The following is a 17,727-nucleotide window of genomic DNA, read 5'->3' as shown; positions in this document are numbered from 1 at the left end:
TGCTGCTGTGCTGGTTAATCTTCATTGTTGACGTGACTGGATTTAGAGTCGCCTAGGAAACGTGCCTCTGGGCCTGCTGTGCCGGCCTTTTCCAGAGAGGTTTAACTGGGGGGACCCGCCCTGGATGTCTCTCACTGTCATCCTTGTCGCCCTCCTGCTGCCCTGCCTTCCCACCATAATATACGCTCCCTTTAACCAGTCAGAGTGAGCCCTCCACCTCAGGACTGCCAGGCATTCTGTCATAGCACTAAGAAAAGTAGCTAAAAAAAAAAAAAATACTTTCTTAGGAATGGAGCATTTGAATCAAGAATCACAGAAACATGGCGGACAATCTATTTTTGAGTAGCCATGAGAATCAAAGTTTTGCTTCCACAAAATAATTTTTGTTAACAGTTGTGGTCTTCTGACTCAAAAACTATGCTTCTTCTATGTGTATTTCCAGTTAGATTTCATAGTTGCATGAACACTCGTAAGATTGTGGTTAGCTTGCAACTTTAGTCTTTTTTTTTATTTTTAAAACTTTAAAAATTTAAAGTTCAAAATATATAAATAAGTGAAAATAATTGCTGTCAACATCTGGATGTTAATATGTCTAGTTAGACGGCTTTTGACTTTTGACATGGGCAAAATCATCAACTCTTATTTTTGTAGATGAGACTTGTGTTCATAAAACAGAAGTCAAACAATTCAGACCCACACACATAGAAGTAATCTAGCACCCACACATTGCAGCTCCCAGAAATAAAAGAAAGAGAAAGGATGGTAGCTCTAGAAATTGGGATCAGTAAAGAAATTGCCTCATTAATGTAAGGATACAATTGTGTAATTAAAATCGGAAACTATAGGAAGGAAAAACAGAAAAGAATGAAGTCACCACTTCAAAGCAGGGCCCAGTGGGTGCTGTTAAGAGTGATGTAATGAAAGCTGGGTGCCCTGCCTTGTGCCTGAAACCCCAGGATTCGGAGGCTGACTGGGATTGCCATGACTTCAACACTTTCTTTTAAAAAGGAATGTAGTTAGTTAAAAACTGAATTTTTTTATAATCTCTTCATAAGGATCATTTAGAAAACAATGTAATCAAGTCAGTATTAGAAAAAGACATGTGTTAAAGGTTTAATTCCTATAGAAATGTTTTAAAGTAAAATCAAGTATTCCTTGACTTTCTTCTTTCTTTGTAAATATTATTATGCCCAGTGGTGCCGTGTGCCTTTAATCTCAGCACTAGAGAGACAGAAGCAAGTAGATTTCTGTGAGTTTGAAGCCAGCCTGGTCTTCATAGAGAGTTCCAGACAACCTGGGCTATATAATGGCACCCTGTCCCGAATAAAAATGAACATCATTGATTTATCCCACAACTATCATGTGCCACACACACCAGGAGTGGAGAACGGTGCTCAGTCATAGAAACGCTACCTTGCTGATGGCTGCTGAGGCTGTAACCCATGCTCAGGATAAATTAAGAAGCATCCCATCAACATCATGGTTACTCAAGGCTATGCATGAATTATTCTGTATCTATTTTGGCTACAACGTTAATATTTCTTAGTCTACTATGTCTAAATGTTCCTGACTTACTATCTATTTTTGCCCACCTATCAATTTTATGTGTTATATTTTATTTTCTTTAACTTGCCTTATTACTCTTTAAAAACTTCAGTATTTTATGGTCACATGCCTAGGTGATTAAAGTTACTTTGAATCTTGACCTATATTATTGTCTTCCTTTCCTCCATCTTGTCCTGTTATGAGAACACTTTACTAAGATCTATAGGATGGATCTCTATCTGATTTGCTATGTTCCATGGCATCTGGATGATCACTTGCATGCAGTACAGATGTTTTAGTTAGAGCCATGTCTGAGCCAACTGCACTGAGTAGTCACCCTAATAGACAGAACGTGGCTTTCGTGCTAGTTGATACCGTAGTAAAAGGCTGACCATGGAGTGGAAGAAAAGCTGCAGAGAATCACTGAGAAAGGATCGGCTGTAGCACAGTGGGGTTTGAGCAAAAGAGGCGAGAAGCAACAGGTGCCATGAGCTATTACCAGCACTTTGAAATAAAAGTGTGTTGGCCTGAAGCCTTTGCGGAGCACGGGCCATCTGTGTGTGCAGAGGGGCACTGGGTATTGAGAGCAGCTCGGTAGGAAGGGTTAGGACACAGGAAGGTTGCCGTGTGAGGGAAGGGTAGCTAAGGGAATTGTCTGTTTAAAAAAAAAAAACTCAGAATAAGGTATGGCGGCAAGTTAAGTATTTTTCATTTTAGTTGGAAAAATTGAAAGAGTTCTAAAAGCTAAAAAAAAAAAAAAGTCAACAGAGTTTGTTGAACATGAAAACATTGGCCGGTGTCACCTAGTCTTCAGACTTTGACCCTCCAGGTCCGTCTTCTGTAGTTTGGCTTCGATCTCAGTCAGAACTGAGGTTTGTTCTCATTTGCTTTGTTTGGGGAAAGATTTGATTGGTAAATGTTTTAATGAACTTTTTTTTTCCATATATACGAAATCTGCCAGTCTAACTCTCCAAGAAATGGTTTTAAATGTGTAATTTTTCCGATCAGGGAATTTCCCATCGAGGGACATTTTGTTTGCTTCCGGTTTGGAGCTTTTAAAAAGCAAAGCCTCGGGGTTTCGTGACAAATCTCGCTCGTGCTGGGCCCGCCCTCTGCCGTGTTTGCTGTTTTCCCGCAGTGCCCTGCCTGTTGCTTTTACTTCCCCCCAGCAGAGCTTAAGAGCGCAGGTCTCTCATAATTGTTTTTGTTTTAGCTGTAGTGATAGATATGGGGCGATAGTTCGTTGAGGCTTTTGTTTGCATTTTTCTTATGGCTAAATGACACTGACTGAGCCTATCTTCATGTGTTTACTTCCATCTGTATACCTTCTGTTGAAACGTCTCCTGATTTTTTTTTCTATTTTCTAACTGGAGTGTTTGAACATTACTTTTTAAATATTTGTGGAGTTTCCTTGCAAATCCTGGTAAGCAAAAAAGAATACTTCATAAGCAAGAGAAACTCGGGAGGCTGCTTGTTGACATTGTTACTGTTTAATGGAGATGGAGGAGCCAGAATGACATGTTTGGATTTTACTCAGATTCAAACATTGTAGTAGACATGATGAACATTAAAAGGGAGGGAGGGGAAAGAGAAAAGTGGTTCAAGGACACGGAGGAAAAGATGAGGGTAGAAAATGTCGGTGGAGCAAAGAGAAGTCTTTGGCTGAAATCTGTTTTCATCGAGTGCGGTTCTAGGAGGTTGGTCAAGGAATGGTGATGGGTTCCATATCTTGTGGGAATGGACCTGTCTTAGCGGCCCTGGTCCATCATTCATTGACTGGGAGCAGCTTGTGACGAGGATATTGTCAGTGTAGGTGGATTTCAGATCACAACACAGCAGCCAGGGCCCCTGTTGGCAACTGAAGTCTATTTTCCCTACAGGTATAGAGTACAGCTACTTCATGTCAACTAAGATGGAGCAAAGCCAGAAGTCCATGGCCATCAGCTGTGCTCGCCACCACCCACAGCTCACCTCATGGCAACAGCGTGCCCATCTTCTCTTTAACCTCCATCCTACCTTTCCTTCTTGTGTTGTTTGCTGTGACAACCGAGACGCGTCTCCCTCCCTGTTTTTACTAGTCACCTAGGAGTCATTCCGTCTCTCCGGGTCATTGATAGAAGGATAAGTTCAGTGTCCTGTTAAATAAGCCTTTCACGTCACTGCATCGTTAACCAGCTCTCTTCCAGTTCCCATGTTTAGACAGGCTCAGGATTCATTCCAAGGAGCGCTCCTGTGGCACACACTACCTAATTACAACTCTGGATATATAGTCTTTCACCCTGCCGGGTTAAACATGGCCCCAGCGCGTTGTACTAACATGTACCCCAGTTAGCAGCCTGGCAGCCAGGAGAGTTCTGGAGGCATATTCTAAGGGGTGGGAGGAGTATATGCTGTATTGTGGGCAAAGGTCTCTGCAGCATCGTGTAGCACAGAAATGCTGTCTCAGCGTCAAGAACTGTGCAGGTTAGGGATCCTCAGGAAATGTACTAGCCAGATACAGCCTTCCTATATTTCAGGACCCAGGTATCCTTGACTCTGTGATAACTTCCTTAACTGTTCCACTTTAACTATCCCTGCCATTCAAATGAAGAATGGCCCTGTGTACGCTACCAGAGGGGCTCACATAGAGCCATTAACTGTGGATAGCACTCCCGAGGGTAAATACAACCCAGTAGTTGCTGTGGGTGGCCACTGCTCCTTCATTTCCCGGCTGCCCAGACTCCCAAAATAATCACACAAAAACTATATTATTTGTGATACTTAATGGAATGTTATAATAATGCCTTTAAAAAATAGGAATGATCATTAAGGCAAAACTTACTTTTAGAGACTTAAGAAGGACATTCTATAGTGGTAAAGGAGCAATTGATTAGGAACAATATGTGTGTGTGTGTGTGTGTGTGTAAGAACAGAATTATAAATGTATCAACATAGAAAAACTCATGGATTCAGCATTCAATGTAATGCCATCTAGCAGTAAAGATACGCAGTTAGGAAAGAAACACACAGAATGCTCAGTACCACTAGACATTGGGGAAGTGCAAATCAAACCATAACACAAGACTGTCACATGCCCACAATTATGGCTAAAATGATGGAGATTTAAATTTTCTTGAGAATTTCATATGAGTTCTATATTTACATAGTTTCACCATCCTTTCCATCATTACAGACCCCCGCCCCCCCCCACACGCCTGCACACACATGAGCCAGGGATGAGGAAGTGGTTCAGTGGGTAAGAGTGCTTACTGCACAGGCATGAAGATCTGAGTTCAGATCTCAGCATGAACAACAAAACCACAAAAGCTAAGCTTACCCATTGCCGGGGCAGAGTGAAGAGAGACAGCAGAGGGAAAAAGATCACTAGATCTTGTTGACCACCTGCCAGGCCAAAGTGGTGGATCGTGGTTTGGTGAGAGACACTGTCTCAACGAAAGTAAGGAGGATGCCTAATATACTCCACTAGCTCTCAGTGTTTTCCTGGGCACTGGTACTGCATTTGCATATATACCATAATATTTATATATAAAAATAAGCAATAATTTCATGCTAGGCTTCACATATGAGAAATAACTTGCAGTTCTTGTCTTTATGGGGTTGGGTTGCCTCACTTATTACGTTTTCCAGTTCCGCCCATTTTTCTACAAATTTCAATTTTATTCATAGATGAATAAAATTTCACTCTGTATATGTACCGCATTTTCCTTATCCACCAGCGGATGGTCATCTAAGCTGGCTGCATTTCCTTGCTGTTACTGAAGAGAGCTGCAATAAGCATGGGTGTGTAAGTGTCTGTCAGAATAAGGACTCCTTTGGGTGTGCAAGTGTCTGTCAGAATAAGGACTCCCTTGGTTTATTTTGATTTTTTAGTATATGCCCATTGTTTAAAGGAGTAGGTTTCACAATGATGTTCTCTTTTGTCACTTTCTCTAATTTCAATGTGTCTTAACTATATTTGCCAACAGCGTACATGATAGGCATGTTAACTTTGAGGTGCCTAGAAACAAAGAATTCAGCTATCAGCACAGAAATGGATCTTAGAGAAGTAAATTTGTGAGTCATTGATATGATTACTGAGACTGGAATAAGTATAGAAATTAAATGATAGAATACCAACTTCTAGAGGAGACAGACAAAAATCAGGCTACAAAATGGGAAACAAGGAGTGAAGGAAAGGGAGAAGAACCGAGCCGACGATTTCGGGAGGGGCAGTTTAGAGGGTTAGGTGTGGCTGCTCTGGTCAGACTCTAACCCATTTGAAGTGGGTGGGTAGAGTGCTAGGACCTCACAGGGACTCAGCACTGCCACACAGTGGGCAGTGCAATGCGAAATGGCCAGGGAGTGAACACTTGGACCTGCTGCTTGCTGGATTTAGGGCTCCCTCCCACACCAATGTTTTCTGTTCTCCTTGCATACATAATGTTGCAACATGCTTCTGGCTATGATAAATTCCTTTTCCACAGAACCAAACACAATTTCCCCAGGACCTGTAGCTGTGAGAGATTTGGGCAGATACTTGGGTTACTAGTGTGAACAGACAGGGAGTTGGGGGGTAGAGATGGCATCAGAAGGCATCGAGACTAATATAGAACATGTTCCAGAGCATAACAGCTCCTGTCTAATACTAAATTAGTTACCTTGCAAATGGAAGACTGTGTACTATCAATCTTTAGTACTTATTTTCTAATCTATCACTGTCTTTTCTACCACTGCATTTTATAATATAGAACACAATGATGAGCAGTCTACAAACTGTTTTGAGGATCAGGAAAACAGATAAGTTTTTTCAATACAAGTTTCTGCATTCAGACAAAAAAATAAAGACAAATTTATGTGCCCAAAATGTGTTTGAGGTGTTTGCAATGTGCTTTTCTCCTGAGCTCTTAAACTTCATATTCTTAAAAAAAAAAAAAAAATCATTGGAAAGAGCACAAATATTTTTTAAAAATTAGAAATAATTTGTTTTGTTCTTTCAAGTTAGCTGAGAATATTTTTTAAAACTTACAAATGTGAAATTTTATAATGTGAGATTTGATTTTAACTTTTATCTAAGAAACGCCGAAGTGCAGTTATGTAACGTATCAGTTACTCTTATCCTTCTATATTCTTTATATTCACATAAGTTTGTCTTAATAAAAACAAAGTGAAAATTATGAGGAATTCACTTCTAAGTTTTCATCTCTCCAGACCTGGCTATGTCTCCCTTGAGCTTCTCTTGTCCAGAAGTCACAACCAGGGCCTCCCTTGCTTCTGTGCTTAGCTCCTCTCCAGAGTAAGAACATGTCATAAGCCAGAAAATCCTTGTGGAAAGTATTTCCCCCATCAGAAGGATGCATATAATACCAAATAAATACACACAAAAAACCACTTTTCCCTTTTATATGGCTTTGTTCACAACTAACGTATTTCCCCCTTATCACAGGTACCGGAGATTTGAAAAGGCCTTCCTCTTGGCTGTTGACATTGGTGCTCGTGACCTGTTTATGGTAAGTCATTGCCAGAGATGATTTTTGTGTCTTCAGTTCTAAGGCTGAGTAAGTTGTCAGCTTTTGTGACCATTAAAAGGGATTAGTGTCATTTGTGGCCTTAGACACATGGCGGGAAGGCATTATTCCACCGTGGCTCGCAGCACTGCCCCCATGAGCGGCTCAATAGCTATCTCGTATCTCTTGGCTTGGTGACATTTTCCTTGCCAGGGCCAAAGGATCTTTTATGTTTTCAAAGCATTTATAATTCTTGAACTTTTCTCCCCATGAACCTTGATGTGCAGAATTGACAACCTTTCCATCTATTAAGTCTAAATGTCTTTCTAATCCATGCTCTGAGCAAGCTTGAAGCTCCAGAAGCCAGGACACAGGAGGAAATGTGCCCCAGAGATCTGAACATACTGTTGGGCCCTCGGGTTCCAGTGGGAAGTCAGAAGTGACGAGTGCATCCCTTGTGTTTGGACAACTAGAGAGGAGAGTGGACCCACAGGTGCGGAGTCCTCTGTGCTCTTGCTCTGCTGTCTGTCACTTGGCCAGTGGTGACACACTTCTTACAGACCCTGCCTACTGTAATGCTCCTGTCTGAGACTGTAACTTAACACACTCTCTCTTCCTTCTCCTTGCTCCAAACCCTCTGATCTCCCCCATATCCTCCCCACCCTGATTCCTTTCTTATGAGAACTTTCACCCCTGGGAGGTCAAATGAACAAAGTAGCAGATCTGTTGTTATCACAGACGCAGTAAGACAGAGGTTTGCACTGTTCTTTTGCACTGGGAAGATACTAAGTGTTGCTGTTTCCTGTGTAGAGTTCATCACCATAGCCCATTTGTATTTCAGTTGAATTTGGTTTTAAAATGCTAAATTATAGGTGACAGAATTTAAATTTCTTATTCTCAAATCATGAAAAATGGTATTTGCTTTCAAAAGGATAAACGTTTTATTTTCCATCTTCACTTTGCGCTCTACTTGGGCAGGCATGTCAGTGTGGTGACACTCTGTGCTTCGGATAGCCCAGTGGAGAGCTTAGATTCCAATCTAACTGACCCTTCTTCCTGCCTCTGCTGCTTATTAAAATAGAGGTATATCGTCCTCCTCGCTCCCCTTCCTCTCCCATTCCCCATTGCTTCCCACTCCTCTTCCTCCTCCTTCAACAGGGTCTCAATATGTAGCCCTGGCTGGCCTGGAACTCCCTCAGTAGATCTGAGTCCTAGAATTAAAGGCATTGGCCTCCAGGCCTGGCCCCCAGTTCTTCTCTTATGCCGAGAGTCCCCGAGAGTCCCAAGTGTGGGGAGGCAGCTGAGAGCTATGGTTAGAATTGTAATGATTTTTGCTGGGCAAAATTTCTCCCCGAATATTATATCCTGTAGTTTAGTCTTTGATTAATTAATAGATATAATTATCTAAACCACCTTCTAAACTATTTTCATATTTGTTTCACCATTTTAATCTGTTTAACCCAGTACCAATTTAGAGAAACCTTTGTGTTCCTTCAAATCTCCTTAATCCAAGAGCTTTTCTACTGACGGGCTAAAATAGAGGAGAGGATGACTAGACGCTCAGTTTGGAAAAGTACAGACGTTATTCGGAGTGCACATCTTCACTCCTCATCTAAGACAGCGCCTTTAGCCAAGGTCTATTTTAAGGCGTCTCAAAATACAGAGTGTTGAGGCCTAGGAGCTCTGTTTAAGTTTATGAAAGTACTGTGTACATTTGAGACTTGGTGTTGAAATTATCTAAAAGAATTGATCATGTTTTCATATAGATTGGTTCTTACTGTTTGAATTTCATCTGGCCAGAGGTTCATAGCCTATATTCTAAGAAATATTACCTCTTTTGAAAAGTGAAAGTTTATAAAATAAGCAGGATTATCTCTACTTGCAAAGGATTTATTATCTTTAAGCCATCTCTTCCTTAAAGATTAAAAATAATACCAAAGAGACCAAAAAAAGTACCTCTGGCTGGGGACACAGCTCGGTCGGTATGTGTTTGTCAAGCATGTGCAAGGCCTGGGTTTGATCTCCACAACTCATAAACCAGGTGTGGGGGCACAATCCTGTAATCCCACCGCTCGTGAGGTGGGGCCGAGGACCAGACGCCAAGGTCATCCCTGGTGACACGACCGTCGGGAGGCCCATCTGAGCTATATGAGACTGTCTCGAAGCAACAGTGCCACCGCCAACGAAAAGCACAAAGAGCCTGAAAACAATGCTTTTCGCTTTAGCATCTGCTGGTGGTGAACAGGTGAAGGTATACAACGTGACGAGGAAGGTGATGTGTCTAGAAAACAGGCAGCTGAGACCAGAGGGGCCCAGGTGTGAACTAAGGCGTTGGAGTTCACCTGATGAAGGTTTGAATCCGAAGAGTGATGCTGTCATAAGTTTGATCAGGAGTCTGTATGCCTTTTCTGGAAAAGGACTAGGTAGTAACTACCTCAAGATGCAAGCCTCATAGTTACTACACAGCTAGTCAGCACTGCCATCGTAGAGGGAAGGCAGCTGCAGCAGTGGACAGACAGTAAGTGTGGGTGTGTTCCAATAAAGCTTCATTGACCACAGTTTGAATATAATAAAAATTTCAAATGTTACACACACAAAACCAAAACTGTGATCCCTGTGCCCCCCCTCCAGTGTTTTAAACTAGGAAAAACAGTCTCCAGTAGCATTTGGCTGCATTTCATAGTTCCCACACCTCGTTTAGAGGGACCCAAGGCTGCAGTGCGGAGAGGAAGGGGGAAGAGCCGGCTTTCAGGGTGAAGGTTAGAGTAGAAGAGGCTGTTCCAGGTCTATCTCCTCACATCAGTGCTTCAGGGGCTGTTGATTCGGTTCCAGACTCACCTATTGGCTGTGTGGGTTTCCTATAGTTTACCTAATGCTGTTTGCTTCCGTTTTATTGTTTGTAAGATGGTAACAATGTATAAATTGCCACAGTATGAAATAGGTTAACATATTTGAAGGGCCTGGCATACTGTAATAACTTGGTAACTAGGGTTTCTAGCATGTTTTCCTATTTTTCAACTTCCAAGTCTTTGTATAGTATTTAAGGTAGGTGTGTGTGTGTGATTAGTAATCTGGGCTTCATACAACTTTTGAAATTTGTATGTCTCTATTTGATAGCTTAGAATCATTTAAGACAGCCTTGTTTCATAGTCTGCTCTTTTACCTACAATATCTTAAAAGATAGCTTGATTTGTGTACTTGAATTAATCTACAGTAATGGTGGCATTTGAAACCACTGCAAAAAGTTTCAGTAAGTCATGTTGATGGTCCAAAATTCTTCATAACAAAGAGGGAATATGCTGATATAAATAAATAACCAGTAAAGAGTAAAATACTAGAACTAAAACCCAGCACAAATCAGAACAAGGCATTTCAAAAAATCAGAATTATAAATAATCCATAAATACAGAAAAATGTTGAAGGTCATTGGTGGTGAAACCATGGACTAGGGCTCTCAAGGCAGTTCAGGGAGTGAACATCACTGAGGTTTTCTTGAGACTCTTGTCAGAAGGTAGTTGACTATACATGGATGAATATTTTTATGGACTTTCTTTGTCTTCCATACTTCTGTCTTTGTGCCAGGATCATGTGACTTTCTTTGTACGGACTCATAGTTTTGGAATTAGGTTGCTTTATATACCGAGTCCTTTGGGACTGCATGTGAATTTTAGGATGCATTTCTCTGTTTCTGCGCAGACATAGCACTGAAGCATTGATAGAATTGCATTGGTCACTTTAGGTACAACTGATATCTTTTTGTTGCTCTTTTTTTGACGTTTCTCTACATGTGTGTGCTGCATATTGAGCCCTTTCCTCATCCCTTTCCCATTTCTTTTTTCTACTTTCACATCATACGCACACACGCGCACGCACACACACACATACGCGCACACACACACGTATCTTTATGTATCTCTATAAAATCTCGGAACCGCAGATGAGAGAAAGCATAATTTGTCTTTCTGAACTTGGCATAGTTCAGTTGACATATCTGTTTCCCTGCAAACAATGCGACTTCTTTCTGCATGGTCTTGAAGGTTGATGATGCTTTCTTCTAAGCTTGTTGTTGTTTGGTTTGTTGATTGGTTGATTCATTTTCAGAATTTCTGGTTCTTTTTCAGTGTCTGAATTTTTTACAGGATTTTTCCTTGATGTTTTAAATTTTTTTCTTCCACATTACTGATTCTTTCTTCTTCTTTAGTAGTTTTCTTGTCTAGGTCCTTGATTAATTTCGTAACTGTCTTGAGGATTTTTTATTTGAGACCTCTCTGTGGTCCCCGCTCCTCTTCCAGTGTGTAGGACTCCGACACTTCCACATGTGACCACTTTTGTTCTCCATTATTGAGCAGCTGTCATCTTAGGAGGTCTCAGTGGAGTGCTGTCTTGTTCTCTATTCTTTTGCTGGGTTTCGCATATCTGTTCGCATGCATGTGTCCTGTCCTCCAGTTTGTAGTACCCTCCCCCCACTCCTTTCCTAGTGTTTTTTGTTTTATTTCACTTGAATCCTGATGGGTTCTCTTTGCTTGGAGCTATAATCGCAAGGAAAACCAACTGCAGTACCACTGTTAACAACTACAGTGGTTTCACAGCAGCCTCAAGATTTTAAAGAAATGATGAACAAAGCGTTCGGGTGGGGTTCTTATTAGAAACAGAGCTGTCTGCAGAAGAGGAGCCGAGGACACAGGAGAACAAGGCGCTCTAAAACAACGCAGGGAAGCTCGTGTGAATTCACAGAGATGGAAGCAGCAGTCACAGGGCATAGATGCTTCTGTGCCAGGACCTTTGCATGTATACTATAGCTTCCAGCTTAGTATTTTCATGGGGCTCCTGGATGTGACTGAGTGGGTCTTTGACTCTTGTGCCTGCTCTTGGGGCTTTTATATTTTTTCTTGGCTTGGCTTGTCCAAATTTGATATGATAGTTGTTTTATCTTATTTTGTTATGTTTTGTTGTTGTCTCTTGGAAGCTTGTTCTTTTTTAATGAGAGACAGAAAGGGAGTGAATTCAGATTGGAGAGGAGGTGGGGAGGGACAGGAGTAGCAGGAGGGGAAACTGTGTTCAGATTACATCGTAGGAGAAAGGAATCCATATTTGATAAAAGGGGATAGACAGGAGCTATAATTAAAAAGTAGAAATTTGTGAAGTTAAAGTTTGAATTCAGAAGTCAAAAATTTTTTTTTTCTTTTGGTTTTTCGAGACAGGGTTTCTCTGTGGCTTTGGAGCCTGTCCTGGAACTAGCGCTTGTAGATCAGGCTGGTCTCGAACTCACAGAGATCCGCCTGCCTCTGCCTCCCGAGTGCTGGGATTAAAGGCGTGCGCCACCACCGCCCGGCAGAAGTCAAAAATTTTTTAAAATTATCAATTAGTAGAAAAATGGATTGATTTAGAAAGGGTAAATTAACTTAAAAACAGATAAACAGGAACCATCTAATCTCAAGAACAACAAAATAAAACAAACAATAAGCTGAACAATCTGAATGATGCAGAATTGGAGTCTTGTTCTTAGTAGAAGTTTCGTGAAAGCATGGCTTACAGATTCAAAGATCCTAGTGAAGTTAAATATGAGAAAGCAGTTCCCGGGCATGTCCTAGCAACACAGGGCACCCACACAGAAGAGCTTTACACAGCTTAAGAAACAACTGCTCAGAAGCACCAGGAACTGATGTGCACCACGGTCTCCCGCAGATGGAAACTACAATGCCAAGAGATAATGTGCATCTTTTAATGTGTTAAAAAATTACAGCTCTGAACACAACATATATATAGCCAGTGAAAATATTCATAGGTGAGAATAAAATAAAGATAATTTTAAATAAATCAAAGGTGACAGAATGAATCATCAAAGGTCTACACATGAGAAAAAATAAGAGTTTAAACCAGAACTTGGATATACACCAGATGAGAAGCATGTGGATCAAGAGTCTTTTCTCTTCATCTTACTAAATGTTTGAGATGTATATGTTTATTCTCATTTAAACATTATAAAACATATGCATGTATTAGACTATCAACATGGTACCCAACAAATATGTATAGTTTTTATGTGTAGACTTGTATAGATCCACATTCTTTTTAAAAAGAAGATATTTAAAGTAAAATTTATGTCATTAACATTGTGTTTGTTGCATGTAAAAATGAAATGAATGATTCTAGCATAGGAAGAGCAGATAGAATTACACTGGGTTATGATTGGTGCCTCTTTCCTGAAATGCCAGGGTCCTGGGTGTATCATGACAGGTTAAAATTGTAGATTATAGCACATGGAGAGCTTTCTTCTAGGTAAACTCAGGTGTGTAGCTTTAAAAAGTCAATACAGAACTGAAAAGTTTAAAAATATTCTATCAGAGAAGGGTAAAATAAAATAAGATTTTAATTTTATGCCCCAAACATATGCATTAAGTTTAATTCAAATAGATTACACCTTCCTGTTAAAAAGTAAATTTTAATTCTTTTTATAGGTCAGAGGTTATCAGACTGAACCCAGAGAAAGTTGTAGTTATGCTCAATGTATAATTCTTTACTTGTGTTCAGGATGTAATTAATTGTTGTAGTATAAATAAATTAAATGTAAAAATATTTAAAAAACGATAATAGAAAAAGACTACTGCAAAGTCATTGTGAAATCAAGGTATTAATTACTAGAGATAATAGCCTCACAGCAGCTGCAAGGTTTTAAAGAAAAGATAAGCAAAATGTCTGGATGGGTAGTCTCATCAGAAATAGAAATACAAATTTAGAATCAAACATTTAGAAAAATTCATAAAGTTTGAATTCAGAAGTCTATAGTTATAAAAAATTATAGAAACATTTCCTAGTAGATATGTATTATGATAAAAGTTTAGTAAAAAAGACACAACAAACAATTGTGTGCAAGATAACCGAGCTTCAAATGCTTGAAACAAAAGTTGAAAACCTGTAAAAAGATAAATGTAGAAATAGAGAAAGTAGGTAAAGGTTTATGAATATTTTAAAATCTGTGAATCAACTTTTCTTGATGTTTTGAAAGCTACAGAATCCAACATCATTCTCCAACAACTGAAATATTATATTGTTTTCAAATGTATGTCATTTATTCACCAAATATATATTGGGCCACATGATAAGACATGAAAATGCCTTATGTTTTTAGAACGTAACATTCTAAAAATGGTACATGAAGCCAAAAGAATTGAGTTGTAAATCAGTAATATTCCATACCTCTGAAGTTCACAAATTAAAAAACAGTTGTTTTTGAAATCTAATGATCTTCAGAAGAAATTAGGAAGTATCTCAATGAATTTGGTAAGAACCACAGTATATCAGAATGTAGGAAGTAACCATTGATCCATACTGGTACATGTGTAAATAAGTAAATAGATTCAACACCCATATTAAGAAGTCACAGTTTGGCAAACATCGTGGTTATAACTGAATAAGGCAAAAGTTACTAATGGGTTCTATGAATAGGGAAAGGTTCTGCAGAAGCAAGCTATTTAAAGGTTCTCAGGGTGTTTCCATAATATTATAAAAGCTGTGTGTTTTTACAAAGGGAACAAGAGTAACAAACTGCCATATAGAAAATTGGTAAACACTATGTAAATCTAGCAATCATAACTCAATCAATACCAGAACAGATAGCTGGGTGTGGTGATACATTCCTGTTTTCTCAGAACTTGGGACACAGAGGCAAGAGAATCAGAGCATCCAGGCAATATAGCAAGTTCGAGACCAGTCTGGGCTACAAATGCCAAAGTAATAATATAATAATTATAATAATAAAAATGGAACTATTGAAAAATAGTTTGCCACCTGGTATAATAAGCAAGGATACAACATCCTGCTGTGACATTCCTGCCAAAAAGGTAAAACCTAACTGAGGGCCATTCTTTTAAGTAGCCTGTATTCATAAAGAATGTGATGCTCACATAAGGGAGAGCACCAAAGGAAATGAAAATTCATCACTAAATGCATCCAAATTTGGTCTGTTGGGTGTAAAGAACAGTTGAGAATAGTTGAAACTTTGCAATTATGTGGGTCCAAATTCCCAGTGCTAGTTTGATTGTTTGTATGTTTTGTGGCTTTGTAGGACATGTAAAGTACCATCAAGTAAGTCAACAACTTTTTCTCAAATAGTTCAGAAGAGTAACCTTTGAGCTGTACTTGGAACTCTGTGGAAGCTTGAGGTTGCTTTAAAATTGGTATCTTCAGTTTCCTCAGGAGGTCTAGATTGCTCACTGCCCATGAAAGGCTGTGGCTTTGGTCACAAAGTGCTGCTGCTCACTTCTTGTCTTTAAAATATTATTCTGGGTTTGAAAATTTAGGTAGCCTCTCCAAAGCAATTATTATTGTGGCATAAAAGATAATTGTTTTGCTATACTCATTGTGGCATAAAAGCCACCCAAGATTGCTTCTCTGGCCCCATCTTGGATGGCATGAAGATGACTGTGCCTTCTGAGCAGTCTCATATTGGCATCTCTAGCTACCTTGGCCATTGGCACAAGGCCAGTTGGAATGTCAAATGTACCATCTGATAATGCTATAAAAAGACCTATAACTGCTGCTCTCCAGCCATCTGTGCCTTCCCTTGGCATAATACTGTTGGGTAGTTTGTCTTCCATTGGCATGGTTTTTGTAGGGCGGCTTACATCTGCTATTCCCAGGCACTTGCTTGGTGATCAAGTTGACATAGAATTGCTTCTTTGGCACTGTTTTTATGTAGAGGAGTTTTATACCTGCTAACTTCTGAAATAAGATTTGGCATTCAATCCATTATAATTGCCATTTTCAATTTTATGAATATATGTGCCTTTCTGAACTCTAGTGACTCAAACCTAGCTTGGACTTTCAAGTTGAAGTTTTAATTGAAAGTCTCCACTCAGAACAGTTAACTATATATGAAGTAGATTTTCTTTAAGATAGTCAGTTGAGTACACAGAGTAAATCTCTCCTCTTGTGCCAAATCTATGGAAATTAGAGAAACTGTGTGTGTGTGTGTGTGTGTGTGTGTGTGTGTGTGTGCGCGCGCGCCTGTTTGTGTTAAATTTTATAGCTGGAATGGAATAAGAATACTCGATGGACCCGAGGTTGTGAGACTCCACTGACAATGCTAAGATGGGACAAAGTGAGATTAGGAAGCAGGCACCAAGTGCTAAGAAAAGAAGACTGTTTACCAAAGTCGGAGGAACATCTAGAACTTCATGTCCTGGGAAAGGATACTTTGAATAGAAAAGTATTTGTGGGCAAGCAAGGATGGATCCTTGGGATGCTTCAATAGAAACAGGAGGGTGACAAAGTGGAGAAAAAAAATCACAAGAAGTAGAAACTGGGTCAGCCCCAGTTATGTTAAGGGAAATAAATAGGGTTGTGACTATTAGGAATTTAAGGATATTCAGCAGAAAAACAGAAATGCATATGCTATGAACTGAATTGTGTCTTTTTCCTCCACAAAATTAACATGTGAATCTTCCAACCATCAATATGACTACATTTGGAAGCAGAGCCTGTAAGCTGGGTAATTAAGGTTTAAGGCCAGTGGGACAGGATATCATCCATTATGCTGTCTTTTTTTTATTTTAATACTTTAAAAAATACTAATCCAAATTCCCACTCCCTTCCCTCCTCCCATTCCCTCCACACACCCTCCAACCCCACCCCCCTCTAATCCTAAAAGAGAGTAAGGCACTTTGCCTTGTGGAAAGTCCAAGGCCCTCTCCACTACATCTACGCTGAGCAAGGTACACATCCAAAGAGAATAGGATCCCAACAAGCCAGTACATGAAGTAGAGACAAATCCCGGTGCCTCTGTCAGTGGCCCCTTAGTCTGCCCAACTGTCAGCCACATTCAGAGGGACTAGTTTGATGCTATGCTTGTTCATTACCAGTCCAGTTGGAGTTGGTGAGCTCCCATTAGCTCAGGTAAACTGTTTCAGTGAGTAAACCCTTTATTGTCTTGACCTCTTTGCTCATATTCTCATTCCTTCCACTCTTCAACTGGACCTTGGGAGCTCAGTCCAGTGCTCCAATGTGAGTCTCTGCCTCTGTTTCCATCTGTTGTTGGACAAAGGTTCTATGGTGATGTTTAAGATAACCATCAGGCTGACTACATGGCAAGGCCAGTTCGGGCCCCCTCTCTTCTATTGCTTAGGGTCTTAGCTGGGGTCATCCTTGTGGATTTCTGGGAATTTTTCTAGAGCCAGGTTTCTTGCTAGCCCCACAATGGCTCCCTCAATCAAGATATCCCTTTCCTTAATCTCATATCTGTCTTTCCTCCAGCTCAACTATCCTATTCCTTCAAGTTTTCCTCAACTTTCCCCTTCTCCCCTTCCTTCTCCCCCCCTGCCCCCATGCTCCCAATTTTGTCAGGTGATCTTGTCTGTTTCCAATTTCCAGGTGGGTATATATATGTTTTTCTTTGGGTTCACCTTATTACTTAGCTTCTCTAGGATCATTAACTATAGGCTCAATGTCCTTTATTTATACCTAGTATCCACGTATGAGTGAGTACATACCATATTTATCTTTTGGGGTCTGGGTTACCTCACTCAGGATAGTGTTTTCTAATTCCACCCATTTGCTTGCAAAATTCAAGATGTCATTGTTTTTTACTGCTGAGTAATACTCTAATTTGTAGATGTGCCAGACTTTCTTTATCCATTCTTCCGTTGAGGGGCATCTAGGTTGTTTCCACGTTCTGGCTATTATGAATAATGCTGCTATGAAC

At 40.0% G+C, this 17,727-nt stretch overlaps 1 protein-coding gene across 2 annotated transcripts in view; it reads left to right on the top strand.

Annotated features, from left to right (window-relative positions):
* Positions 1 to 17,727, top strand: part of Wdpcp (WD repeat containing planar cell polarity effector) — a 286,163-nt gene that overhangs the window by 174,659 nt on the left and 93,777 nt on the right. For both annotated transcript variants that reach the window (XM_057771862.1, XM_057771861.1), the window contains exon 13: positions 6,968 to 7,031. In XM_057771862.1, coding sequence (XP_057627845.1) covers positions 6,968 to 7,031 — 64 coding nt within the window. The remainder of the gene's footprint in view (positions 1 to 6,967; positions 7,032 to 17,727) is intronic.

Source organism: Chionomys nivalis, chromosome 6 (assembly GCF_950005125.1).
Source record: "Chionomys nivalis chromosome 6, mChiNiv1.1, whole genome shotgun sequence".
Taxonomy (NCBI): Eukaryota; Metazoa; Chordata; class Mammalia; order Rodentia; family Cricetidae; genus Chionomys; species Chionomys nivalis.
Note: the sequence above shows the minus strand (reverse complement) of the source record. Positions and strands in the feature narration are given on the sequence as shown.